A 21,403-nucleotide genomic window follows, 5' to 3' on the forward strand; every position below is an offset into this window, starting at 1 on the left:
ATGCTTTATGGGCAGAAAAGGGAGCTTTATGGGCATAAATGGATGCATATGGGCAGAGATAGACGTTTTATTGATATAAAGGGGCGCTTTGCTGCTTCCTGGGCACGGTGCCCCAGAGCTACGCCGCCCCTCTCCCTGAGCATCCCTGCGGCTCCCGCAGAGCCTGGTGGTGGTGCTGGGGACTAGTTCTGAAGCCCCTCAGCGATGGCGAAGCAGTGGTTGCCGGTAACGCGGGGGATTTTTTTCTTTTTTAATCAGGGTGAGGGAGCGGGTGAGGGAGGCCGGGCCGGGCTGCGCCACCTCCCCTCAGCACCACCCCTCAGCGCACGCCCGCCCGCCCGCCGCGCTTCCGCATCCGCAGATTCGTCACGACACCGCGCCGGCCCGCTTTTTAATTTTAATTTTAATTTTTTTCTCCCCTTCTCCTTCCCTTCGCGGGGAGGGCGAGGGGCTCATCCAACGCTCGGCCTTCCCCTTCCTCTACTCGGGCGGCCTCCGTCGCCGTGCCGAATCTGCGGGGAGGGCGCCTCCTTTACTCTGGGCGGCGGCCGACGTGGAGCCTGGGGGCGGCGGCCGCGGGACGGGACCCGGCGGGGGCTCGACATGGGTCAGTGCGGGCCGGGGGGTCCGTGGGGGCCGGGGGGAGCCGGGGGGGGACAGGCGGGGCCCCGGGGCTCGGGCGGCCCTGTTCGGAGCTGTGCGGGCGGCGGCTTCTTGGGGCAGCGCAGCGGGGCTGGGGGGGACGGGGGTGAGCGGCGTGAGGCGGAGCGGCCCCGTCAGGGCCCCGAGGCCCGCAGCCCGCGGTGCCCGTGCCGGCGCCTCAGGGGCCGTTTGCCTCTCGCCGCGCCGGGCCAGCCGCCAGCAGCCGCCCCTGCGCCGGGCCTGGTCCCCGGGCTGGGGGGACCGCGGTGCCCCGGGCCCAGGCGTACAGCGGCCGCCTGGAGGCTTAAATCCCTCCCGGGCGTGAGCCTCCCGCCTCGAAGGGCGCTTTGCCTCCAGAGGCAAACACGGGGAATCGTTTTCTTTTTTCTTACTATTTAAATAAGGTTTTGGCTGCAAATCTCTCCCTTCTCTCCTCACTGTTATCCAGTATGATCCTAGCTGGTTTGGTATTTCATCGTCTTTTACAGTGTTTATGTAGGTGGATGCACAAAATTACTATTTAACTTATATAGATATAAAATCATCGACAAAAGGCTTCGCTGTTACTGGCTTAGACCATTAGTGTTGTTTTTACGTGTATACATCTAATAAGTGCAAATCAGATATTAGTCTGGCCCCAGGTACTGCATTTAAAGAAGGAGCAAGGTGTTGGGACAAGCCACTAGTGAAAAAAATCAAAACAAAAATGATTTTAAATAAGCTCCTAGACTTCTCTGCAGCATTAATGTACTTAAATTTACTGCAACTTCATTGTTTGCAAGGGACTGGGATTTAACATGTGCCTACTGATTTACACGTAATTTTAGGGAAGAAATAGATGGGCCTCAGGGAGGCTGTAAATATCAGGAAAAATTCTTTCAGGCTTCAGTGTCCCTGTATAGTCTCTTGCAGCAAAAAGATAGAGGCCAATACAAATAAAGAAGTAGTTGGCTCAGATTTTGGCAAGTGGGAGAAAAGGAAAAAACTTCTAACCACAATGAGGAAGCTCGATGCAACTTGATTTTGCTGGGTAGATCTACAACAACGTAGTGGCATAAGGCCAGGAAAGAAGGATATAGTTCAGCCCACAGGTGTCCAACCAGCAACCCGAGCTTGTATTTTTTCACTGAAGAGAGGAAACATATTGCTATTCAGTCAGAAATCAGGTCAGTTTCCATATCGCTAGCTGACATTGAAATGGCTTTCTGTTCTGATTTTTTTTTGTAGGGGGCTTTTTCTCCACCATCTTTTCCAGTTTGTTTGGAACTCGAGAGATGAGAATTCTCATCTTGGGGCTGGATGGAGCAGGAAAAACAACCATTCTCTACAGGTTACAAGTTGGAGAAGTTGTTACCACCATTCCGAGTGAGTGATCAATCCTGTAGTAAAAATACCTCATTTGCTGGTAGCGCCAACACGTGAGCTTTGTCAGCTGAAGTCACCACGTGCATACTTCACATACAAAAAGACTTGATGGAGTTGGAGTCAGCGCTGTTGTATTTGAGAACTTTCTTGCATAACGCTGTTACGGTGTGCTTTTTTTACAGTGTGCAAAAAATAATACTTTATGCTACCCTGCTGAATGCACAAAGTATTTGACCTCAAGATTGTTACCATGATTTGGCAGGCTTTTCTTGATAGATAAATGTTTAATAAATAGTAGCTATTGACTATTGAAATCTCCTGTCTCCAAACATAGCTCTAACGTGACTCTTAGAGTTTGCTGTTATTGTGATTGACTGATGGCATCCTGTGTAAAATTTTGTGCATACACCTATTTGATTTCCTATTTTTGACAAGGGTCTTAAGTTTGTTACATAAACACTTCTATTTAACACAGAGGAGAAGAAATGCAGATGTTTTTACTTTGTGAAGAAAGCGTAACAACTCAGTGTGAGATCTCATGGAAGGAGATGCTTTTTTAAAAAAAAGTATAACTGATTTTACCATTTGCCTTAGCATTCATACAGGCACACCCCCGTATAGCAAACGCTAAGGTGCATGTGCTGAAGTTTTCTGGCTAGGATCACTGAGTGTAACGTGGAGGACAGAGATACTGGCTGTTGAATTCTTGCCACATCTGTCAGATTCCTCCTGAACGACTGTGATAAACTGACTTTGGTCAGGTTTTTTCTTTCTTTTTAAAAAAACATTTAGAAGCCAGCAGTTTACTCTGCCATAATCCTTTTTGCTGTATAGTTTTGCTTATTTCAGCCTCCATAAATCTTAGGCAGTCCATGTCCGTCATCTGTTTCCCTGTTCTGTGTTTCTCTGTGCTGACAGGACAAGGAATGACATATGTATGTGCTGTAACTTTATTGCCATCCTCCAGATATCAATGTCAAGTTTTCTGCTGAGAAGTAGTCTCTGCTGTGGTCTTGTGAGGCCACAGATCTGGCGTTGACACGAAGGACACGTTCCTTGGTGTTCTATTGCTGTCAGTTGGGTACTTTGTTATCAAAACAGGCCATCCCTTTAACTGCTGCTCCGTTTCTTTTGGTGCTTTCAGGCATGTTTCTGTTCATTTTTAACAACCTTAGCATTTGTTGCAGATCTCTAGGATATGTTTATAGTATGGCTTTATTGTTCAAAGAATACTGCAGTATTTTAAGCCATAAATGCTTCTTGGAGGAACTTCATTATGTAGCTAATGAGGATTTTCAGGCATGAAAAATTTAAACTAAGTGCTGTAAATGTAGTTCAGGAAAAAAAATCACCAACTGTGAAATTGTTTAACTTTCTTTCAGCAATTGGCTTCAATGTTGAAACAGTGACATACAAGAATCTGAAATTTCAAGTCTGGGATTTGGGAGGACAGACAAGCATAAGGTAGTAAATATTTTATTATCTTCTGATCTCAGTTTGCACTTCTGAAAATTAGTTCCTTTAAGTTCAAAAACAGCTCACGTGTCAGGAGAACACTTTCATCTGACAGAATTCAGTTACTATAACTTCTGTTTTGAACTACAGATTGGAAAAAAAAAACAAGTGAATGTTTTCACTGACGTACAGTTCTGCTTTGAAAACCTAGTTCGTTTGTTCAGTATGTAATTAGGCAGCGTTCTGAAAAAAATAGGACATGGGTGTTATAAAGCCTTTTTCAGCTTCAGTAAAATAATTCTGAAAAAGATGGTTTGTTGCGGTTCTTGTTGATTACTTGTGTGTATGCATTAGTTGTTGAAAAAATTTGAGTTTATCCTTAAGCTTATCCTTCTTTGGTGACCATAATGATTATCTATGGCAGGCAGCGTCATACAGCTGCTTCTACACAAACGGCTATGGAGATAACTGTTTGCTAAAACCTTATGTTGACAAACTTCCTTTGCTGCCCTGTCCTTCTGTTATGAACTTGATGTCCCATGCGCTGTTTTCCAAATAAATCTGTCCTGTATTTCTGCCCTTTGTCAAGCTCTTTTTTTTTTCTGTTGAGATTATTTGTGCCACGCTTTTTTTTTTTATAGCCCTCTAGTGCGTTTCACCCCAGTGGCAGTTTTTATTTCTTCTGGGCAGCTTTTCACTATCTGGCTAAAAAACACTGCTAAAACTCCAAATCTTACGAATGGAATTTGTTTTTCTTCTGCAGGCCATACTGGCGGTGTTACTATTCAAATACAGATGCAGTCATTTACGTAGTGGACAGCTGCGATCGAGACAGAATTGGCACTTCAAAATCAGAGCTTGTTGCTATGTTAGAGGTAAGGAAACGAGCATGAGGGTCATTTCAGGAAACTCCAAATATTTATTGGAGCTGATGTGAAATTTGGTTCAGTGAACCAAGTTCAGTTGTGAAATTTCAGCTCTCAAAACAGGCCCACACAACACTTCTGACTGAAAAGAACTAAATATACTGCAGGTATTTTATAGCTTTGTGCCATAATTGTTTGGACAGTAAATTATATTTCGCTTTTGGTCACATGAAAACTTTCCTGTCCTCAAGAACAGCCACTCAGTGCTTCAGTGGTGGCAAAAATCAGGCCCTGAAGGAATACCAGTAATTAATATCCTTCTAGGTACTGAATAGGAAGGGCAGGTTTAGAACAGGGTAATAAGAGTAAAAAAAAAAGAGACATGTTAAGCAAAACTTTTTTTTCAAAGTTGCTGCAAGCTTTTTAATATACTTTGTTAAATCTACCTCTCAACTCATCTCATAATGTAACAGTACTTTGTAAACTTGCCTGTTTTGAAATTGCTCCCATGTGCTGCCTTGCTGGGAGCAAATGGAATTCAAACTGTGTCATTCTTTTGCTGAAGAATTTCCTAAAGCACAAAAATCAGCAAACTGAAGAAATCATTTTTTTTTCTACACATTTTTCCTCTTTAGTAAATAGATTTAGTAAAAATCCCTGCAACAACTTGCATGATTCCCATTTTTTAGGAAGAAGAGTTGAAGAAAGCCATTTTGGTGGTGTTTGCAAATAAGCAGGACATGGAACAAGCGATGACTCCCACAGAAATGGCGAACGCCCTTGGCTTGCCAGCTTTGAAGGATCGAAAATGGCAGATTTTCAAAACCTCTGCAACTAAGGGTACTGGGCTTGATGAAGCAATGGAATGGTGAGTAAAAATTTACTAATGAAGCTAGCATAATTAGACTATCTTTTTATTTTTTTGAAAGCTGGAGCTGTGGAAGGTCTGTCTGACTTAAAAGCTTTGTAATACAAATTACAGGTTTGCAGCACTTCTTTGGCGCTTAGCGAGAACAAACAGATGAGCAAGATCGTGATTTAAGTGAGGGGTAGGCATCTCAGGACTTGCCTGTGCAGTCTAGCTAGGGCCACGTAGCTCTGGGCAATATTCCTAACAAAATAAAACCAGAGCCCACATTAGCAGAAAGAGTAGCTTACTCCTAAAGATGTCTTGACATATTTGAAATGATTTTTTTTTTTAGTAAACTGACCTACCCTTTTTCCTAGGTTGGTGGAGGCCTTGAAGAGTAGGCAGTGATACAAAACTGACCATTGCAATGAAGTTTCAGCTACATCCAACATTCCTCCTGCTGCAGTCAAGTATTTTCAGTCTACGGATACTTGTAAATAGGACAGGTTTGAGTTTGACTCCTGTAATGTGGGTGCCTCTCTTCACTTGCAAAACTGAACCAAGTGACTGGCTGTGTACATTATGATATTTCCTTTCTTCCTTTGTGTTTAAAGATGTGCTTAATAATTTGTATGAAAGTTTTACTGGCTGGCAACTCCCCTCCCCCCCCGGGGTGGTTTTAAGTTAGAGCGGTTACTAGATTGGTGTAATTAAAACACTAATAAAATCTGCAATGGTCAGCTGTATTCGAAGGCGTGTTGCTTGTCCAGCTGCTGCCAGTTAAACCAGTCATGTGGCTGAGCCTTCAAAGAGGTTTCCTTAAGCTGATGGTGTTATGCTTCAGGCTCCCTCAGTGCAGATACGCTGTTAACATAAAGTACAGCACCTGGGATAATACTGTGCCTCTCCCTGTTAATGTGGCTTAGTTTTACTTTCTTCAGTAACTGCCACCAGCCCCAGTGTGCCAGGGCAGTAAGGTGAATTTAACTTCCACCTTTCATAGCTGTTATTTCTATATTCTCTGCTTAGCTCGCAATGACAGCTTACTTGTAGCTGCAGAAAGTGGGATATAAATCAAGGTCAGGAGGCAGACTGTTTTCTCCAGAAGGCAGGATATTCATGGCCACGAATGCAGTCATACTAGCCCATCTTTTAAAAATGAAGTAAAATTTAATATAAAAAATCATGGTGGTTGTCCATTCAACTGTACATGCTCTAGTAAATATACAGGTTTGGAAAAAACTGAAAGGCTTTTTTTTTTTTAAGATCCTAGATGAAAAAGAGGACATGAAGAAATACGAATAAATACAATTAAAATATGTAAATACTTTTTTTCCCCACAATAATTAACTTCCCTCGTTTGAAATTAGTTTTTACAAATTAATCCTCCAGAAAGGAAAAGCCTTGTCATTCCACCATTGCTAAGTCTTTCAGTGCATGGCTTCGAGGTTTCTTGGCCTTGTAGCCACGGCGCAGGAACTCTATTTTTCTCTTCCTGGTTTCTGCTTTGGTCTTGTGTCTCTTCAGCTTCCTCCTTGCAGCAATGTCAGGGTTTGCTACAGTCTAACGAAGAACAATACATGTGTTTGCTTAGTTGTATCTGCAGCTGACTGTTCCTGTTAACATCCAACACTGCCCAAGAAGTGGGTGACTGACAGACAGCGCTCCTGTTTTCTAAGGCTTCTCAAAAATGAGGGTATCCTGGCTGCTCTCGCCAGGTTTACCACTGCCCTCCAGGTAACCCAAAAAGCATGGCCTTGGTGTCAGTCAAAACCTGCCCACAAGTTTGATCTTAAATAGCATCATAGAATATCCTGAATTGGAAGGGACCCACAAGAATCATCAAGTCCAACTCCTGGCTCCACACAGGACCACCCCAAAATCAGACCATGTGTCTGAGAGCATTGTCCAAACGCTTCTTGAACTCCAGCAGGCTCAGGGCTGTGACCACTTCCCCAGGGAGCCTGTTCCAGAGCCCGACCACCCCATCACTAGCTTCTCATTAATCTTCTGAAATGAAACTATCCCAATGCAGGATGAAATTGTTTTTCACACTCGCCTTCCTGGCAACATCTCAAGCCTTTAGAAAATCTCTATTCCTTTTTCCAGAAAAGAAAGCAGAATACACTTACCTGCAAAGCCCTTTGCTTTTTCCTCATCGCTCTTTTCTGATTGGCCTGCTTCTGCACTGAAGAAAAGGCAAGTGAAAAAGCCTCCAGTCCAACTAATTTCTTGAGCAGTTCTATAATTTCTTGGGAAAGGTTCTTCAGTGTCGGATCTAACAAAACAAAGTAAATTTGCTTAATCTTTTCAGCATATGGAGCAAAAGCCAACAACCCGATTAGGAATTATCCCCTTTTTACTAAAAATGTTTGTACTGATTCATCTTGCCCAGTATTACTGCAGACACCAAAGCAAAGATGGTTGTGAAATGTGCTGGTTCTTCACCAGCTTTCCCAGAGGATGACAAATTGTGCTTCACGCAGGTAAACCAAAAGCAATACTGAAAGCCCCCAATTCCTGTGCTGACATAGCAAAAAGTTAATCTTTATCCACTTGTGACATTGTTAATCTTTACCTTGCCTTTTCCAAGTGTCTTACTAACTTAGCAAAGTTGTTCTTTACCTAGCACTGCCCTCATCCGATTTTTTTCCAGTTCCTTTTTGTCCTCAAATGTAAGGACTCAGTGCCACGCGACATATTTTCAAGGCATATATTACTCTAAATGTATGGTTTGTATAACTGTTTTTGTTTTGTTGTCTGTTCTTATTCTGTCATTGGATTTGCTTCACTTAGAACACTTCCATGAACAACCTGCCAGGCTTGCTCTTCAGTCAAGAGCCCACTGAGTTAGATGGGAAGTAAGTTTGACTTTCTCCAACCAGGCATCACTTCATATGGGTCACACTGTGTATCTATCTGCTGCTAGTTCACAGCTCAGTTGACCTCATTAAGTGCTGAGGTCTTTCTGCAATCCTTGCTGTCATTTTCCCCGGTACATACATTCAGGCTTTCTTAAGACTTTTAAACACCCATGGATCTCCAGGGAGAAAAAAGTGTTTCTGCTCAGGCAGTATCTACTGGGGCAGAGTGACCTGGACTCGTTCGGGAGGAAGGCACAAGTTCAATAGGTGCACACCTGCCTGCACGCACAGCGTGTAGCATTCCTGTACCAGATGCCTCTCCTCCCCTAGCCTCAAAAGTTGTTCTCTTTCAGTCACTGCAAACGTGCGACACACACTGAGGTTCATTTTCAGGATGCTCTGTTTCTGGGGAAAACAAGGACTACCACCAAACTAGCAATTCCAAGTTGTGCAAGCCCTTGCTCCACAGCAACACGTGGCCGTAAGAAAACCCCACGCTTTTGCATTAGAACAAACACACTTTTAGCCACGGATCTTTGAGCCCCTAATCCTCACAGCAGCCCTTAACATGGCAATTCAAAAGAACAACACTTGGCAACAGCTTTGTGCTGGCTTCCCTAAGGCCTGCGCTTCATTCCCCTCCTCAGCAAGGATCCAGCCTCGCCACCACGAGTCCACCCTTTACCACTACACTTTTTCCACTAAGTCACATGCTCAAGCATTACCCGCTTGCATGCAGGAGCCTGCCTAACTTAATTCCAGTCTTTGTCAACATTTACATTTTTGTTCCAGCTGTCATACGTTCTCCTCCTTTCCTGATATTTTGGTTAAACTGCGAGTAGGTGAAATTCACTGTTTTTGGCATCTGTGCCTCAACAAAGGAAAAGAATGACCAGGGTGTTCACGCTGAGGCACACATCTAACACCTTCCCCTCTCCTACTCCTTGTGAGGGATATCGCTTACCTTGCTCTGCATAGGTGCTGTTCAGCTCCCTGTACAGCGGGGTGAGAATTGTTGGAAGGTACGGCTTGATTCTGTCTTTTCCCAGATCCACTGAGATCGCTCCCAGGAACTTAAAGATGCAGCTCCTCTGAAAAGAGTGTATGGGACAGTGTAAGGCAGGTAGGAAGGACACTGCCTAACTGAACTGCTGCAAGAGCACTGTGTGTCACCATTCAACATACAAGGTGCTTCAGGCACTCATCTGCGCGTATAAGGTCTTACTGCAGCCAAGTACAGCCTGAGACAAGACACAATCCCATGGGACCTGCAGACGTGTGAGCTGCGACTTCCCTTCTGAACACTGACACACAGGCTTGTTCTCACTGCCCTGTGTGAGGCAGCTGAAGACACGAAAGCTCAGCCTCTCCAACTGCACCACAGGGAACCACCACCCTGCTTCTGTCACTCTCCCACCCCCTCCTTCTGACACGTAACTCGACATTGCCATTCCCCTCCACACGTAAGCCTGGCATTGTTGAGCTTTTAGAGGCAGCGCTCTGTCCCCTGCAGCTTGGTGCCTTTGGCTTTCCCGCATTTCACCACCCCACAAGAGGGCTGGAAGCATCAGCAAAGGAGAAGCAGACTGGCACAAGCCTTTCCTGAGAAACAGTAATTTCTCCACCAGAACCTCACAATCCTCACTTCAGCACCAGCTCCCACTGCCCTCTGCAACTTGTCCCCTGGAAGGAACGAGCCAGAGCAACGCTGCTGTACAGGTGCTTTCCACATCAAAAGCAGCTGGTCTGACCCCATTCTTACCTTTAAAGGGACTTTAGGGGAATATGCTGCTTCTCGTTTCGCCATGAGAGAGAGCTTCTTCATTAGCCATACCAATGTGGCTGGCTGGCCTTTCTCTTCCGTGTCCTCTTCTTCGCCCTCTCCTTGAGCAGAAACATCTTGTTCTCCCTCATCTTCAGAGGGCTCCTGCTGTTCCACTTCACAGCCGAGTTCTCCTTCAGCCTCTTCACCTTCCTCTGAAGCAGGTGCAAGCAAGTAAATAACTTTGGCGACAAACAGCAAATTCTTTACAACCTGGAGCACGGAAACAGCAGTCAGTCACTGTAGGTTCCTACAGCACCAGCAGTGAGCACAGCATGAAAGAGCCAAGGTTAGGGCTGGACAGCGGGGCCCCCAGTCCTGCGCTGCGTGGTGCCTCCCACGTCTGTCCCTGCCACCCCTCAGCCCCTCCAGCAGACTGACACCACCAGGGGGACGTTTCTGGGCCCCTCTGAGACACGCAGCTGCTCAGACACCCTCAGCACAGCAGCTAGGCACTGTGTATTCGCCCTGAGCCGTTTCCAGACAGCAGCACTGCTGTCCTGAGTAGGAGGTTAACATTGCCTCGAGGGCCAGGGCCTGCCCTGTGCCCTCCTGGAGCCCCAAACTGGCTCCTGATCTTACCTGCTCCCCCAGAGACTGGTCCAAGAACTTAGAGTGCAGCTGATGGCAGAACGCAAACACGAATTCCTTCATCTGGGGAGACAAAAAGGGGGAGGGAATCGTTCTGTGACAGAGCCAGTAGCAGGAAGCCCAAGCAGCATTTTGCAGTCACCAAAGGTGGTCACCAGGAGGCCAGTCAGTTGGCTCAGCACAAGTTCTGCCTGCGTCTTGCAATACAGAAGGGAACCTTCGTGCTGCTGAGAACTAGACCCAGGGAAGCTCCCTCCCAGCAGCAGACACCTACTCAAGTGCTTTAAGTGGTTACGGCTAGGCAGCAGGCAGAAGCAACTGAGAGAACTGAACAAGCCAATCTACCAAACCTATTTTTATGTCCCAGCCAGGGAACGGGTGTGGGCATGGGGGGAGGAGCACTGCAGACATAATTACCTTACTGTCCAGTTCAGCAGTCAAGAAGAGCGTGGACGCAGACAGCTCTGCTGATGGCTTTCTCTTCTTCCCTGCTTGCCTTTCCTTCCACTCGTTGACAAGATCTTCTGGCTTGTGAGATGCAAACAACAAGCCAAAGATCTGAGTAGCTGTCAGCCAGACCCAGCTGTGAGGATGCCACAGGTGAGACTGGACGTGGCCTAGGGGAAAGAAAACCTCTTTCAGCACAGGAGCAGGTCCAGCGAGAGCAGAAAAAGAACCGCATCCCTCCAAGAGCTACCACAGCACACGCTACAATGAAATGGTGAAGGAAATAAACCATGTCATCTGCTCAGAACATAATCAAATTGTTCTTGGGAACACTACCACAGCACTTCCACACCACTAAAGATGGGGCCATTTCTGGAAGCGATGACAACTATGCAGGACAGGTGGGCATGGCACAAAGACACTTGCTCCCTCTTGGCTGACCAGTCATGTTTCTGCAGCAGCTACAGTCCCCTCATGGACTCAGCATCACAGCTCAGGACTTCCTGCTGTGTGACTCGGGTGGGCTGGCCCTGCACCAGATGGTCGGATCTAACCCCTGGAAGGAGGCTGCTGATGTTTCCGAGAGGAGAACGGAGCTGCCCTCTTGTCTTGCCTTTGTGCAAGCTGCACCTCAGTAAGCAGCCCAGGATTTACAAGGGTTACCTCGTATCTCAGTAAAGGCACCTGGCAGGCTGAACTCTCTGAAGACATAAGCCAGCCAGAAACACTCCTTCTGATATCAGCAATTGAAAACTAGACAACAGAATGATAATAAGCCAGCCTAACATTGTAAAATCTCACTCACATGGAAACTTCATGAATCATTGACCTCCAGGCCTTAACATCCTGGCAGGCACACAGTATTTACAGTGCCATTACCACGTCATCGCTTGCTGGCTGGTATGTATGATCTCATCAAGGAAATCTCTTCCCAGAAGAGCTGAAAGTTTTCATCAAAGAAGCTGTAATTATGGTCAAAAATGCAATACTTTACAAGTACCTGCTCTTGGGATAACGGGGAATACTTCCCAGCAACTGAGACAAAAGGACATACGGTTTCCATCAACTATGTAACTTTTTTCTGTTAAAATCTGCTCTTTCTCTGCCCAGTAGCTGCCATGTATTAGCATTTTGCAGCATGCAAACCGTGTATGACAGAGTTCAGTTGCTTATATTGGGGTGTAAAGAAACGCATGGCACACCAGTGATCTTCCTTGTAACCCATAATAATTCTTGATACTTACCCCAGATATTGCTGACAAGATCTCCATGCTTGGTTAACTGAATCAAGCTGCACTCTGAGATTAGCTTTGTTACCAGCACAAGAAAGCTGAACAGCAGCCTATCTGCAGCCTTCTCCTCCTCCTCTTCAGTTATCTAATAAAATCAACAAGACCAGAAATATGCTTACAAGGACTTGAAGATGGTGCTTATTTACCCTACTAGACAAATTTCACATCAACTCCGCAAAGAAACAGAGGACTGACTTGTATCCAATTGCTGTAATAAACTGAAGGGAAGAAGCTCCCTTGAAGTATTTCCTCTGGAGACTGAACCTCTGCAGGAGATTATTACAGTCATTCCTCTCTGTTTTATACAGGTATCACTAAACAAACCCTTTGGCTTCCAAATGCAGGGAATTATGCACACGACATATTTCAGTTATGCCTATAGATGTATTTGCACACATTTGATTCTCATTCCTACAGCCGAGCTGAGCTGAGATTTCCCTCCGTCAGCCAGGAGGCCCCACACTGCTAGGACAATGCTCTTTTACTCCGTTCCCTCCAGGTTCTGACCACACTTGCCATCACCGGCTGGCTTGATGCAGCTCGCCAGCGCGTCACCCACATGTCGCAGCACAGGGGGCGATTACAGAGGATTTCTCATCACTGCAGATATTCTCATCTCCTGCCGATCTGCGCACCCCCAGGCTCCTCTCTTGTTCAGCGTGGTGACCAAGCGCATCAGTTACATACATGGCAGCTCCCCAGGTGCAGTGACTGGGATTCCTCTGGGATTATCACATGCCATGCCAATCTGAGGCAGCCTTGTTCTGAGGTAATCATGTGCACATAAAGACATTCAGTAAAACAAAGCCATGGTCTGAAGTACAGGAAGGGAATTCCTTTGGAAGTTAAAGTGTAGATAACACTCAACAAAGCAGTCAGTCACAAGTGATGCACGGCTGACCTTCCGTGTTTACACAGATCTCTGCACCTATGAGACCTGTTTCCCAGTTAACCAGATATTGTCAGCATGGCTCTTTTATGACTACCTAGATTCGAACCCATCCCAGTGCGATGTATGCATTCTGCCACTCTTTCTGATGGTGGTTTTTAACTTCACTTCAAACAAAAACCACAAGTCCCTTCTCTCCCGCCACTGCAGTGAAGACCACACAATCAGGGAAAGCTACCTGGACATACACCCTGCTACATGCTGTCAACCTACCGAGTCAAACAGGTTAAAAAACCAAAAGCCTCAAGGGTTGTCTCAAGAACCCCTTCCACCCCAGAGGTGGAAGCCTTGATAGAGGCTGGAGCAAGAAGTATGCCTGCAGGCTACATAGCATGGCTGCAGGCTCAGGCCAGGTGGCTTTGCAAAGTTGCTTTGCTCCTTGTGCTGTGACACGACATGAAATTTGGGCTTACAGACAAAATATGGTTCTAGGTCAATGACATGCCCTTCAGGACAAATATGTGTGCTTTGTATCTTTCCTCAGTCCCAATCAGAAGGTTCAATGGTTAAATCTCTCCTGCACTTCTTCCCTCCTTACATTTTCCTTCCCCAATCCTCACGCAAGGTAAAAAGACTTACATCTTCAAATTGAACTGGGTTGATTTCTTTTTCAATCAAGGTGAGGACAGCTTCAAGGCGTCGTTCAAACATGACTCCCTCCACTTCCACAAACAAACCACATGCCTGGGCAGCCAACCTCCTGTGCAAGCTCTGCCAATGGAAAGAATAACACTTCTTGGTAATCAAATCTTGCAGCTCCTGTGAGCTGGTAACAGCTCCTATTTTTGCTTGTAGCAACAGCATCTGAAGAGAAGGTCATTATCAGAGTACTATAGAAAAAGGCAATGCTGCCAGCTAAGGACACAAGCACCTGGCAGGACATGCTGTCCCTGGAAAAGCACCCTAAAGCTGAACGCCAAAAGGCTGTTTCTAGCCCAGTTCCCAGCTGCAGAGCTCTGGAGACTACTTTGCATTCGTTGGTTCTTCACAACGCAATGGGCAGCTCACAGCTATAACCAAGAACTGAACATGATCGAGATGAAAAGGATGAAATATTAAAGAACACTCGCTCCACTAGTGCGGAGAGACAGCACCCGAGTCCTGTTTGAGAATAACTACGCAGCCAGGCACCCAGATCAAAATTGGAGGTCTGTAAGACTAGGTTTGCCACCGTCCAGCTGCTAGGAACAGAGCGAAACAAATCTGGGCTAAGAGAGCATGAACAGTCAATTACTAGGATCAGAAGAGCTTTAAGGAATTTGCTCCAACCTTTAACCTGAGCAGAGGCTACAGCTGGTGAAATACCTGTCCCAAGTGGGGCTGTTGGAATGCAGTGCAATGCAGCTGTGAGCTCTGTAGGCTGACCTACAGCAGTGGCTGTTCTCTACATTTCTGTAGCTATACAAATCTTTATTTCTCTCTTTTTCCTTGCTAGCAAGAAGTACGGTGTTGAGCACAGCTTTAAAGAACTTTTATTCCAAGATGATTCTTGCCCATGCTCCTTTCCTAAAACTCTTAAATCGGGCATAACTGAACCCACCAATCCACCACACCTGGCATTAGCAATCCCACTTGCCTTAATCTCACTCAGTCCCCCCAGTCTATTTACCCAGTCAACAAAAAGACCAAAGAATACCTTCTTGCTGTGAAACCACTCTGTGACCAGCGAAAACATCAGGTCTTGTTTATTGTTGTTTATCTTAGTGAGCAGAGATTTACACGTCAGAGCTGCCATCTTTTTGCATTTGGCCGAGTCATCGTTTATCATCGTCATGCAGAGGGAGAGAAAAAACAGCCCGCAGTATTTGTGGAGGAGCTCCTAGAAAGAAACAACCTTCAGTCAGCTGTACATCCCCAAGGAGCTTCTGGCACTTAAAGGGGAAAAGAGGGGTATTTGTTGCACAGCATATAGGACCAGTGCCAGCCCCAAGTGGAGTCCACGTTAAGGCAGGTGAACGGAAAGGAGAGGATGGTCCAGCTGTTGGAGCTCGCAGGGAGTGCACAGCAGCCCCATCCTTCCTCTGATGCCAACTTGCTAACGTGTCCCTGGGATGCAACTTGAGTGTCAAATACTAAGGGGCCTTTTCACAACTAACTCACATTGAAACGGGCACAAATTTCTAAGCACTGCAGCAAACAGGCCCAAAGGCCCTTCTCTTGCAGAGACAGCAGTGCTTTGCTACCTTATAGTGTTGCTTGGAACAAGATACTAAATCTAATCGGGGGTGGAGAGGCACAGCTTACTGTGCAGAATTTCTCTTCCTTCCTCCGATATTGTTGCTTGATTGCACTTCTCTTAGTCTCCTATAAGCCCAAACTCCAGCTGCAAAGCATCAAGGCAGCTTAGCATTTCGTGTATGTTATCCTGCATAGATGCACAGCTATTCTTCAAGCTTTCACTTTGATCCACCCTACTGAGAGGTCCTCCCTCTCCAGTCAGGCCAACGAAACTGATATTGTACATCACATACCACTTCAGTCAACAATATCCCTCATAAACGTTAAAAGAAAAAATCACGGTAAGAAAGCTCTAGAATTCGCTTTCTATTCATACCCCATTTCCTTAACTGGATGTGTCTTTTCCTGGCATAAATCACCATTAAGTTTATCCAAGCTCTTGCTGACAGAGCTTTATTTTACTTGCAGACTGAGCACATTAGATACAGAAGTACTGCAGACTTTCCAGCACGTCATTTCTCTTCTGGAGCAAAGCCAGCTTTTTTGGAGATAAGTGAACATCCTGCTCATGATAAAAGATAATATGAACTGCTAAGAGCTCCCAAAATAAACTGCTCTGAAAATGCTGTTACTGCAAACAGCTGAAAAGAATCAAACGCTTGATGCTTGGTACCAAGAGGTGGTCATTACCTGTGGGAACATGTCAAGGAGGTACGCAATCATCTCCAGCGCAGACTCCCTTCCAGTTTCATACTCATAACTGTGAGGAAACGGTTAACAGTTAGGGCTGGGTTAACACTCTATCACGTCGCTAACAATTTACAAAAACGGCCAATGCTACTGACACACACTGGCAGGGATCTTTTTACAACAGCTCCTTAACCTGGTCTGATACTGAGGAGAAGAGAAGCAAGCAGGCTACTCAGCTCCATCTGCTAGAGATTGGGCACATGGAGGCAGGGAGGGCAAAAAGGGCTCCAGTGAACCTGGGTCAACACAACAGCACTGTGCTATGGTGCTGGGGGGCACAGGAAACTACTGTCACCTTGAGCAAAGGAGGGGTTGTGCTTGGAAGGAGGTTTCAGGAACATTGCTCCAGCTGAACTGGTGCAGTAGGCCTCAACTGTGCCTGCAACTGCAGTTGAGACCATTGCCAAGGGACAGCAGTCAGATAAATGCACTTTCCCTTACTCTTTCTGGATTTTCTAGTTCACCTGGTTCACAAGCAGTGCAGGTGGTTAAACACTAAGTAAACAACAGCACCTTTGCTTGCATAGATAAACAGCAACAAAACCAGCTGTGAAACAGCGAAGAGATAATTGCTTTATTTCTCAAACATCCACCTCTGAAAAAGGGGAAGTGTTTTATAGGTAGGAAAATCAAGACTCCAAGCACACCCACTCCTCCTCACGAACAGCACACACAAAGGCTACTGAAGTCATATATAAAGCAACAGGGTTCTGTACTGAGAGAAAGAGATGTGGGGAATATAAACTCACTCCAGCTGCGCGAGCATGAAATCCAAATTGGGTTTCAGCTTGTCACCAAGGGGGTAGTCCAGAATATATTTCAAGTAAATCTTGAAAACAAAACAAAACAACAGAAAGGGGTTACCAAGAAACACTTGGAAAAGCACGTAAGGAGGTTACAAGGAAAATCCAGTTATGGAGCAGTACGTTTATGAGAATAAACCCTTCCTTCTGCACATGCCAGTTCTTATTCCACAAGGGATCAGCTGCTCTCAAGCTCCAATCCTGGGACAGGATCTAGAGGTGTTTGACAACTGCCAGATCAGACTTCAGAGTATTGCTGTGACTTGCCCAGGCATCTGCTAATAGAAATTCAGCATCCTTCAAAATCCATCTAATAACTATGGAAAAGCTCTACTTGGCTATGCACAGCTCCTGCTTTTCAATGCTTGAAATGAAGCAACCAAGTCCATCTTTTCGTTGCTCTCAGCTTAGAAAGAAGGAAGAAGTAGTGGGAAGGAACTGTGGTTTGTAGCAAACTGTCTTCTGCTAGGACACAGTAAGGCATGATTCTTAGTTACATGGGCCTAAAAGCCTTTGAAGGAGGGACTGTGTCACTGCTGTTGAGCAGCTCACTGAAGGTATGCCCATGGCAAGCGGTTTCACTACAGGCAAGCAGTCTGCAGTTCTGCTACGGATCAGTCACAAGCAGTAAAACCAGCCAGGTAACAAGGGGACAAGGATTAGGAAGATGGAGAAACAGTGCTGGGGATTCAGTCGAGCTAAAGCACACCTATGTGAGAGCTGCAATGGCCACATTAAACCCTCTAGCCTGTTAGACTGCTGTAAGTAAAGTAACAGGAGAGACTTCTCTTTCTACCCACCTGCCTGCACTGGACTCGCACTGGCTCACTCTGGCCCGTGATGGCCAGCTGGGCAACCTTCTGCATCACATCATCAATTTCAGGGACAATCAGCTTCCTGGATAGAATAGCCTGAAAATGTGACAGCATAGTTGGAGTCATGTAATTTTGTTTGCACGGCGTGACATACAGCATTATAACCTGGGACTACCCTGGTATCAGGCAGTACATTAACACTGACTTTTGCACATCTTCAAACGTAGCCAGAGGAACTTTTTTTAAAAAAATAAAAAATAAAAACACACACACAAAAGGTAAAAAAGGTGGCTTGCAAATCCATATCTGCTTCTTTTGGAGGACACAGAATATCTGGTCTAATGGTTATGGACGTGAATTCTTTAGCAAAAACATTCTGCCACCCAAATGCATGCTCATACACACCACGTATATAAAAAAGCCTCCCCAACAACTTTAAACAGTGACTACAACTCAAACAGGAAAGATTTTTTCTTCTTCTTCTATAACAGAGAACTTTAATGGCATTCTGTGGCCTGTTCCTAACAAGATCTTATAAACTTCCATCAAAAGCTAAAACCCCTACCATTCCAGTGGCTCACAAAACCCATACACAGAAATACCTTGAGAAGGCCAAAGGCTGTGGCTTGGCGTGATGAATCATAGATGTCCTCTTCAGCAAAGCCCAGCAACACTTGGAGCTGTTTGCTTGTTATATGGCTCTTTGCATTCTTCACAAGTATTGTTACAGACTGCAAAATCAAATTGCACATTGTCAATACACACACAGTGCCATAAAATATACGCCCACCTCAAAATCTGACTCTATATTTATAAGACTTGGGTTTGAAAGGACAAACTGGTGCTCTGAAACATGCAGCTAACACTGTTCTCATCATTTTGATTTCAGCTGGCAATTTTGAGACAAAAAATGAATACAAGGAAATACACATATTCAGTCCTTGAAATGAGTGGGGATGCTCACAGACATGAGCCATGACACAGGAACGCAGACAGGAAGAGAAAAAATCATATTGGCACTAGGACTCAGCATGAATTACTCAGTTTCCCCTACGATAATGAAGCTGTAATTAATTCAGGAATGCATTTAGAAGACATCTCAAGGAAGACAGCGCACAGGGTAACAGTAGTTATCACTACTATTAATTGCTCTCTTCCCTTGTCTCACTTCAGGTATGAGGGTTCAGTCCAATGAATCATGTTAAAAGCAAGCTACTCAGGCACAAAACTGGTATCTCTCAGAAGACAGGGTGGTAATGTGACGCTCTTACAGGGAATAAAGAAGGCAAATATGTTTCTATAAAACACTGGAGCACAGCTCCAAAGGGGTAACTTTCTATAACTCCGGACTTGGGAAAGAATCAGAGCAAGAATACATTTCCCACTTCCTTGGAGTCTCCAGACGAACTCTCCAGGACCAGTTGCAGGAAGGATCTCCAGTGGAAAAAGTCTCATTCTACAAAGTTAATCCTAAAGTAGAAGTGAGCAGACCCGGCTCTGACTTACTTTGAAACAGTTCACAACCAAGTGGAAATTTTGGCCTTTGGCTACTCCTGTCTTGGCAAATTCTTTCAGCAAGAGGAAAAGCTGCTTGATTAGTGATTCCAGATTCGTATTGACAGAAGGCAAAGGGAACTTTAAAATCCATACTAAGGACTGCAGAGCACCAGTTATCACCTGTAAGAAGGAGTCAAAGGTCAGCACGTGGGTACAATGGCACTGAAAGAACACTTCTCTCTCTGCTTACAAATGTCGTCAAACTATCTGCAACTGTGGTAAAAGGGAATTAGCTATCTTTCAAAACATTCATATGCAAAACAAAGGGGTTTTCAGTTCTAAGAATGCTATCTGCCACTCCCTAATTCTCTAACTGATTTTACTAGGTAAAGGCATTAACACAGTGCTGATTCACAGCAGATGGCAGGAAGTCTTCTGAAGCAGAGGTACCTTCAAGGCACAGAAGTTGCTCTGGCAAAATCCCAGGTCACCTGAAAGCCCTGCTCCGGGTATCTCGGTGTCTGATGCATGTCTTCCATTCCCAGGAAACATGGGCTTTAATATTTTCCCTCCTAATGCTTACTCAAACCCTAGGAGGCTATCTGTGGTGCTGGGAATAAAGATTTTAAGAGTTGGATCAAAGGAAACCATGGCAGTGACAATACTGTTCTGTGCAGCCACAGGACCTCATGAAGCTCCTCACAGATGGTCTGCAAAGTACTTGTATGAACATGCTCCAGGAGAACTTGTCCACACTTCAACTAGCAGCACTAGGGGCAAAGCATTCAGTCCTCCATCAGTCACAATCCCTCCTCCCCCTTGGGATATCGTCCTTGACTTGTTTAACTGTACACCTGTGAAATTAGGTTTGAAAATGGGATGCCTTTCTCTGCTTTGCAGATCAACTGCAACATGATGTTTGGGGGCAGGACCCTTCTTATAGCAGAAGAGACAGACTCCAGCCAGAACTGTACCTTGACATCCATGGATTTCAGGCAGTTTATGAGCAGCTGAACAAAGGGGTCTAACATTTCCAAAACATGCTCGTCCGAAGAATTTATTTTGGACCTCTTCAGACTCATGTGTAGCAGCTGGCACGGAAAACACAGGACATTCATCTCAGACAGGGACTCAAATAAGTCAAGTAAAGTCCCACGTTGCTTTGGGTTATAGTAGAATTTAGGCCATATCCCATTAAAATATCTGCAACAGGCTAAGCACTTTTTATAGCTCTCTAAGAGGCATCAGTGGAGTTATCATACGCAAAACAAAATTAAGACAAGTGGCTGCGTTTTTATACAACGTATCGAATACCTTCTTTTGGATACTCTTAACAAAAATTTGAATCTCAAAGCTTTCTCTTTGTATTTGAGAAAATCCTTACCCTAAGTCCTGCATCAACCAAGATAAGCATGTTTGTCCTTCTGCTGATGGGTGCTTTCTGCCCTCCTCTCGTAGGAGTGGGTGGGAGCAGCAGGCAGCTTTCTGGTTGCAGCCGAGGATCTGGAGGAGGGACAACTTTTGTTCTGAAAAACAGTGTAGCGCAAAGGTGAAAATTCAGATTTCTACCCTCTCCACAACAAACTTGCTGTTGGGAGCAGAAAGAGCTGGACTGTGCTCAGCTGCTACCCACAGAGCAAGTAAAAGCAGCTCTGTGAACAGAGTGAACTGAACTGAATTTGAGAGCAACGTGACAGATGGGACACTCAGACTTGAGAGCAACGTCACTATTACAGAGATAACAGATGCACATTGATTTGTGTAACTTCTCCAGTATTTTCTGCTCAGCCAACAAGACAGAACCTTGGTAATTCCTTCAAGCAAATACGTTCACTGCATGATTTACCAATGACTTACTGAATTTTCTGATAGCTTTTAAAAACTGCTACGGGAAGTCTGCAAACAACTGTCAGTGCAAGCCAGCCTACGTAACACAGGGGAAAGGCAAGATGCCCAAACCCATTTTGAGCAGTGACACCACCAAATGGAGAGGAAATCTGATGGTTATACTGCCTGAAGCAATAAAGTGACAGGCCAGAGTTTCTCTTGTTCCTGACACCATGAAAATGTCCAAGGCCTCAATCACCTTTTATATGCTAGTTTGTAGCTCCGTCCTGACACCATCACCTGTACCTACATCCAAACATTTACATCCTCTTGCCAGGTGGTAAAAGAGCCTTACTCAAGACCATGAGCACTTGCAAGAACAGACTTCCA

The 21,403-nt window shown here is 45.3% G+C and overlaps 2 protein-coding genes across 2 annotated transcripts in view; one reads left to right on the top strand and one right to left on the bottom strand.

Moving 5' to 3' along the window:
• The first annotated feature begins 348 nt into the window (after positions 1-348).
• ARL1 (ADP ribosylation factor like GTPase 1) lies at positions 349-5,924 on the top strand. The gene is made up of 6 exons (XM_035551673.2): positions 349-607; positions 1,870-2,007; positions 3,390-3,471; positions 4,226-4,337; positions 5,018-5,196; positions 5,556-5,924. The coding sequence occupies exons 1-6, from the start codon at positions 604-606 to the stop codon at positions 5,584-5,586; spliced, it is 546 nt and encodes a 181-aa protein (XP_035407566.1). The 5' UTR covers positions 349-603; the 3' UTR covers positions 5,587-5,924.
• A 140-nt stretch (positions 5,925-6,064) lies between these two features.
• The window catches only part of UTP20 (UTP20 small subunit processome component), a 64,230-nt gene continuing 48,891 nt past the window's right edge, over positions 6,065-21,403 (bottom strand). The window contains exons 47-62 of the mRNA XM_035551672.2: positions 20,571-20,712; positions 20,161-20,277; positions 19,196-19,366; positions 18,292-18,420; positions 17,675-17,785; positions 16,821-16,900; positions 16,012-16,081; positions 14,780-14,962; positions 13,723-13,854; positions 12,147-12,279; positions 10,873-11,072; positions 10,447-10,518; positions 9,805-10,077; positions 9,007-9,133; positions 7,311-7,456; positions 6,065-6,741 (exon numbers count right to left, since the gene is read on the bottom strand). Coding sequence (XP_035407565.1) covers positions 6,586-6,741; positions 7,311-7,456; positions 9,007-9,133; positions 9,805-10,077; positions 10,447-10,518; positions 10,873-11,072; positions 12,147-12,279; positions 13,723-13,854; positions 14,780-14,962; positions 16,012-16,081; positions 16,821-16,900; positions 17,675-17,785; positions 18,292-18,420; positions 19,196-19,366; positions 20,161-20,277; positions 20,571-20,712 — 2,242 coding nt within the window. The 3' untranslated portion in view covers positions 6,065-6,585. The remainder of the gene's footprint in view (positions 6,742-7,310; positions 7,457-9,006; positions 9,134-9,804; positions 10,078-10,446; positions 10,519-10,872; positions 11,073-12,146; positions 12,280-13,722; positions 13,855-14,779; positions 14,963-16,011; positions 16,082-16,820; positions 16,901-17,674; positions 17,786-18,291; positions 18,421-19,195; positions 19,367-20,160; positions 20,278-20,570; positions 20,713-21,403) is intronic.

The sequence above is a fragment of the Cygnus atratus genome, chromosome 1 (assembly GCF_013377495.2).
Source record: "Cygnus atratus isolate AKBS03 ecotype Queensland, Australia chromosome 1, CAtr_DNAZoo_HiC_assembly, whole genome shotgun sequence".
NCBI classification, from domain to species: domain Eukaryota; kingdom Metazoa; phylum Chordata; class Aves; order Anseriformes; family Anatidae; genus Cygnus; species Cygnus atratus.

What these genes read in the sequence shown, in the direction of transcription:
- ARL1 (XM_035551673.2), top strand. An exon ending in AGTTGTTACCACCATTCCGA is followed by an intron (nt 2,008 to 3,389) that starts GTGAGTGATCAA and finishes ACTTTCTTTCAG; the next exon opens with CAATTGGCTTCAATGTTGAA. An exon ending in AGCTTGTTGCTATGTTAGAG is followed by an intron (nt 4,338 to 5,017) that starts GTAAGGAAACGA and finishes CCCATTTTTTAG; the next exon opens with GAAGAAGAGTTGAAGAAAGC.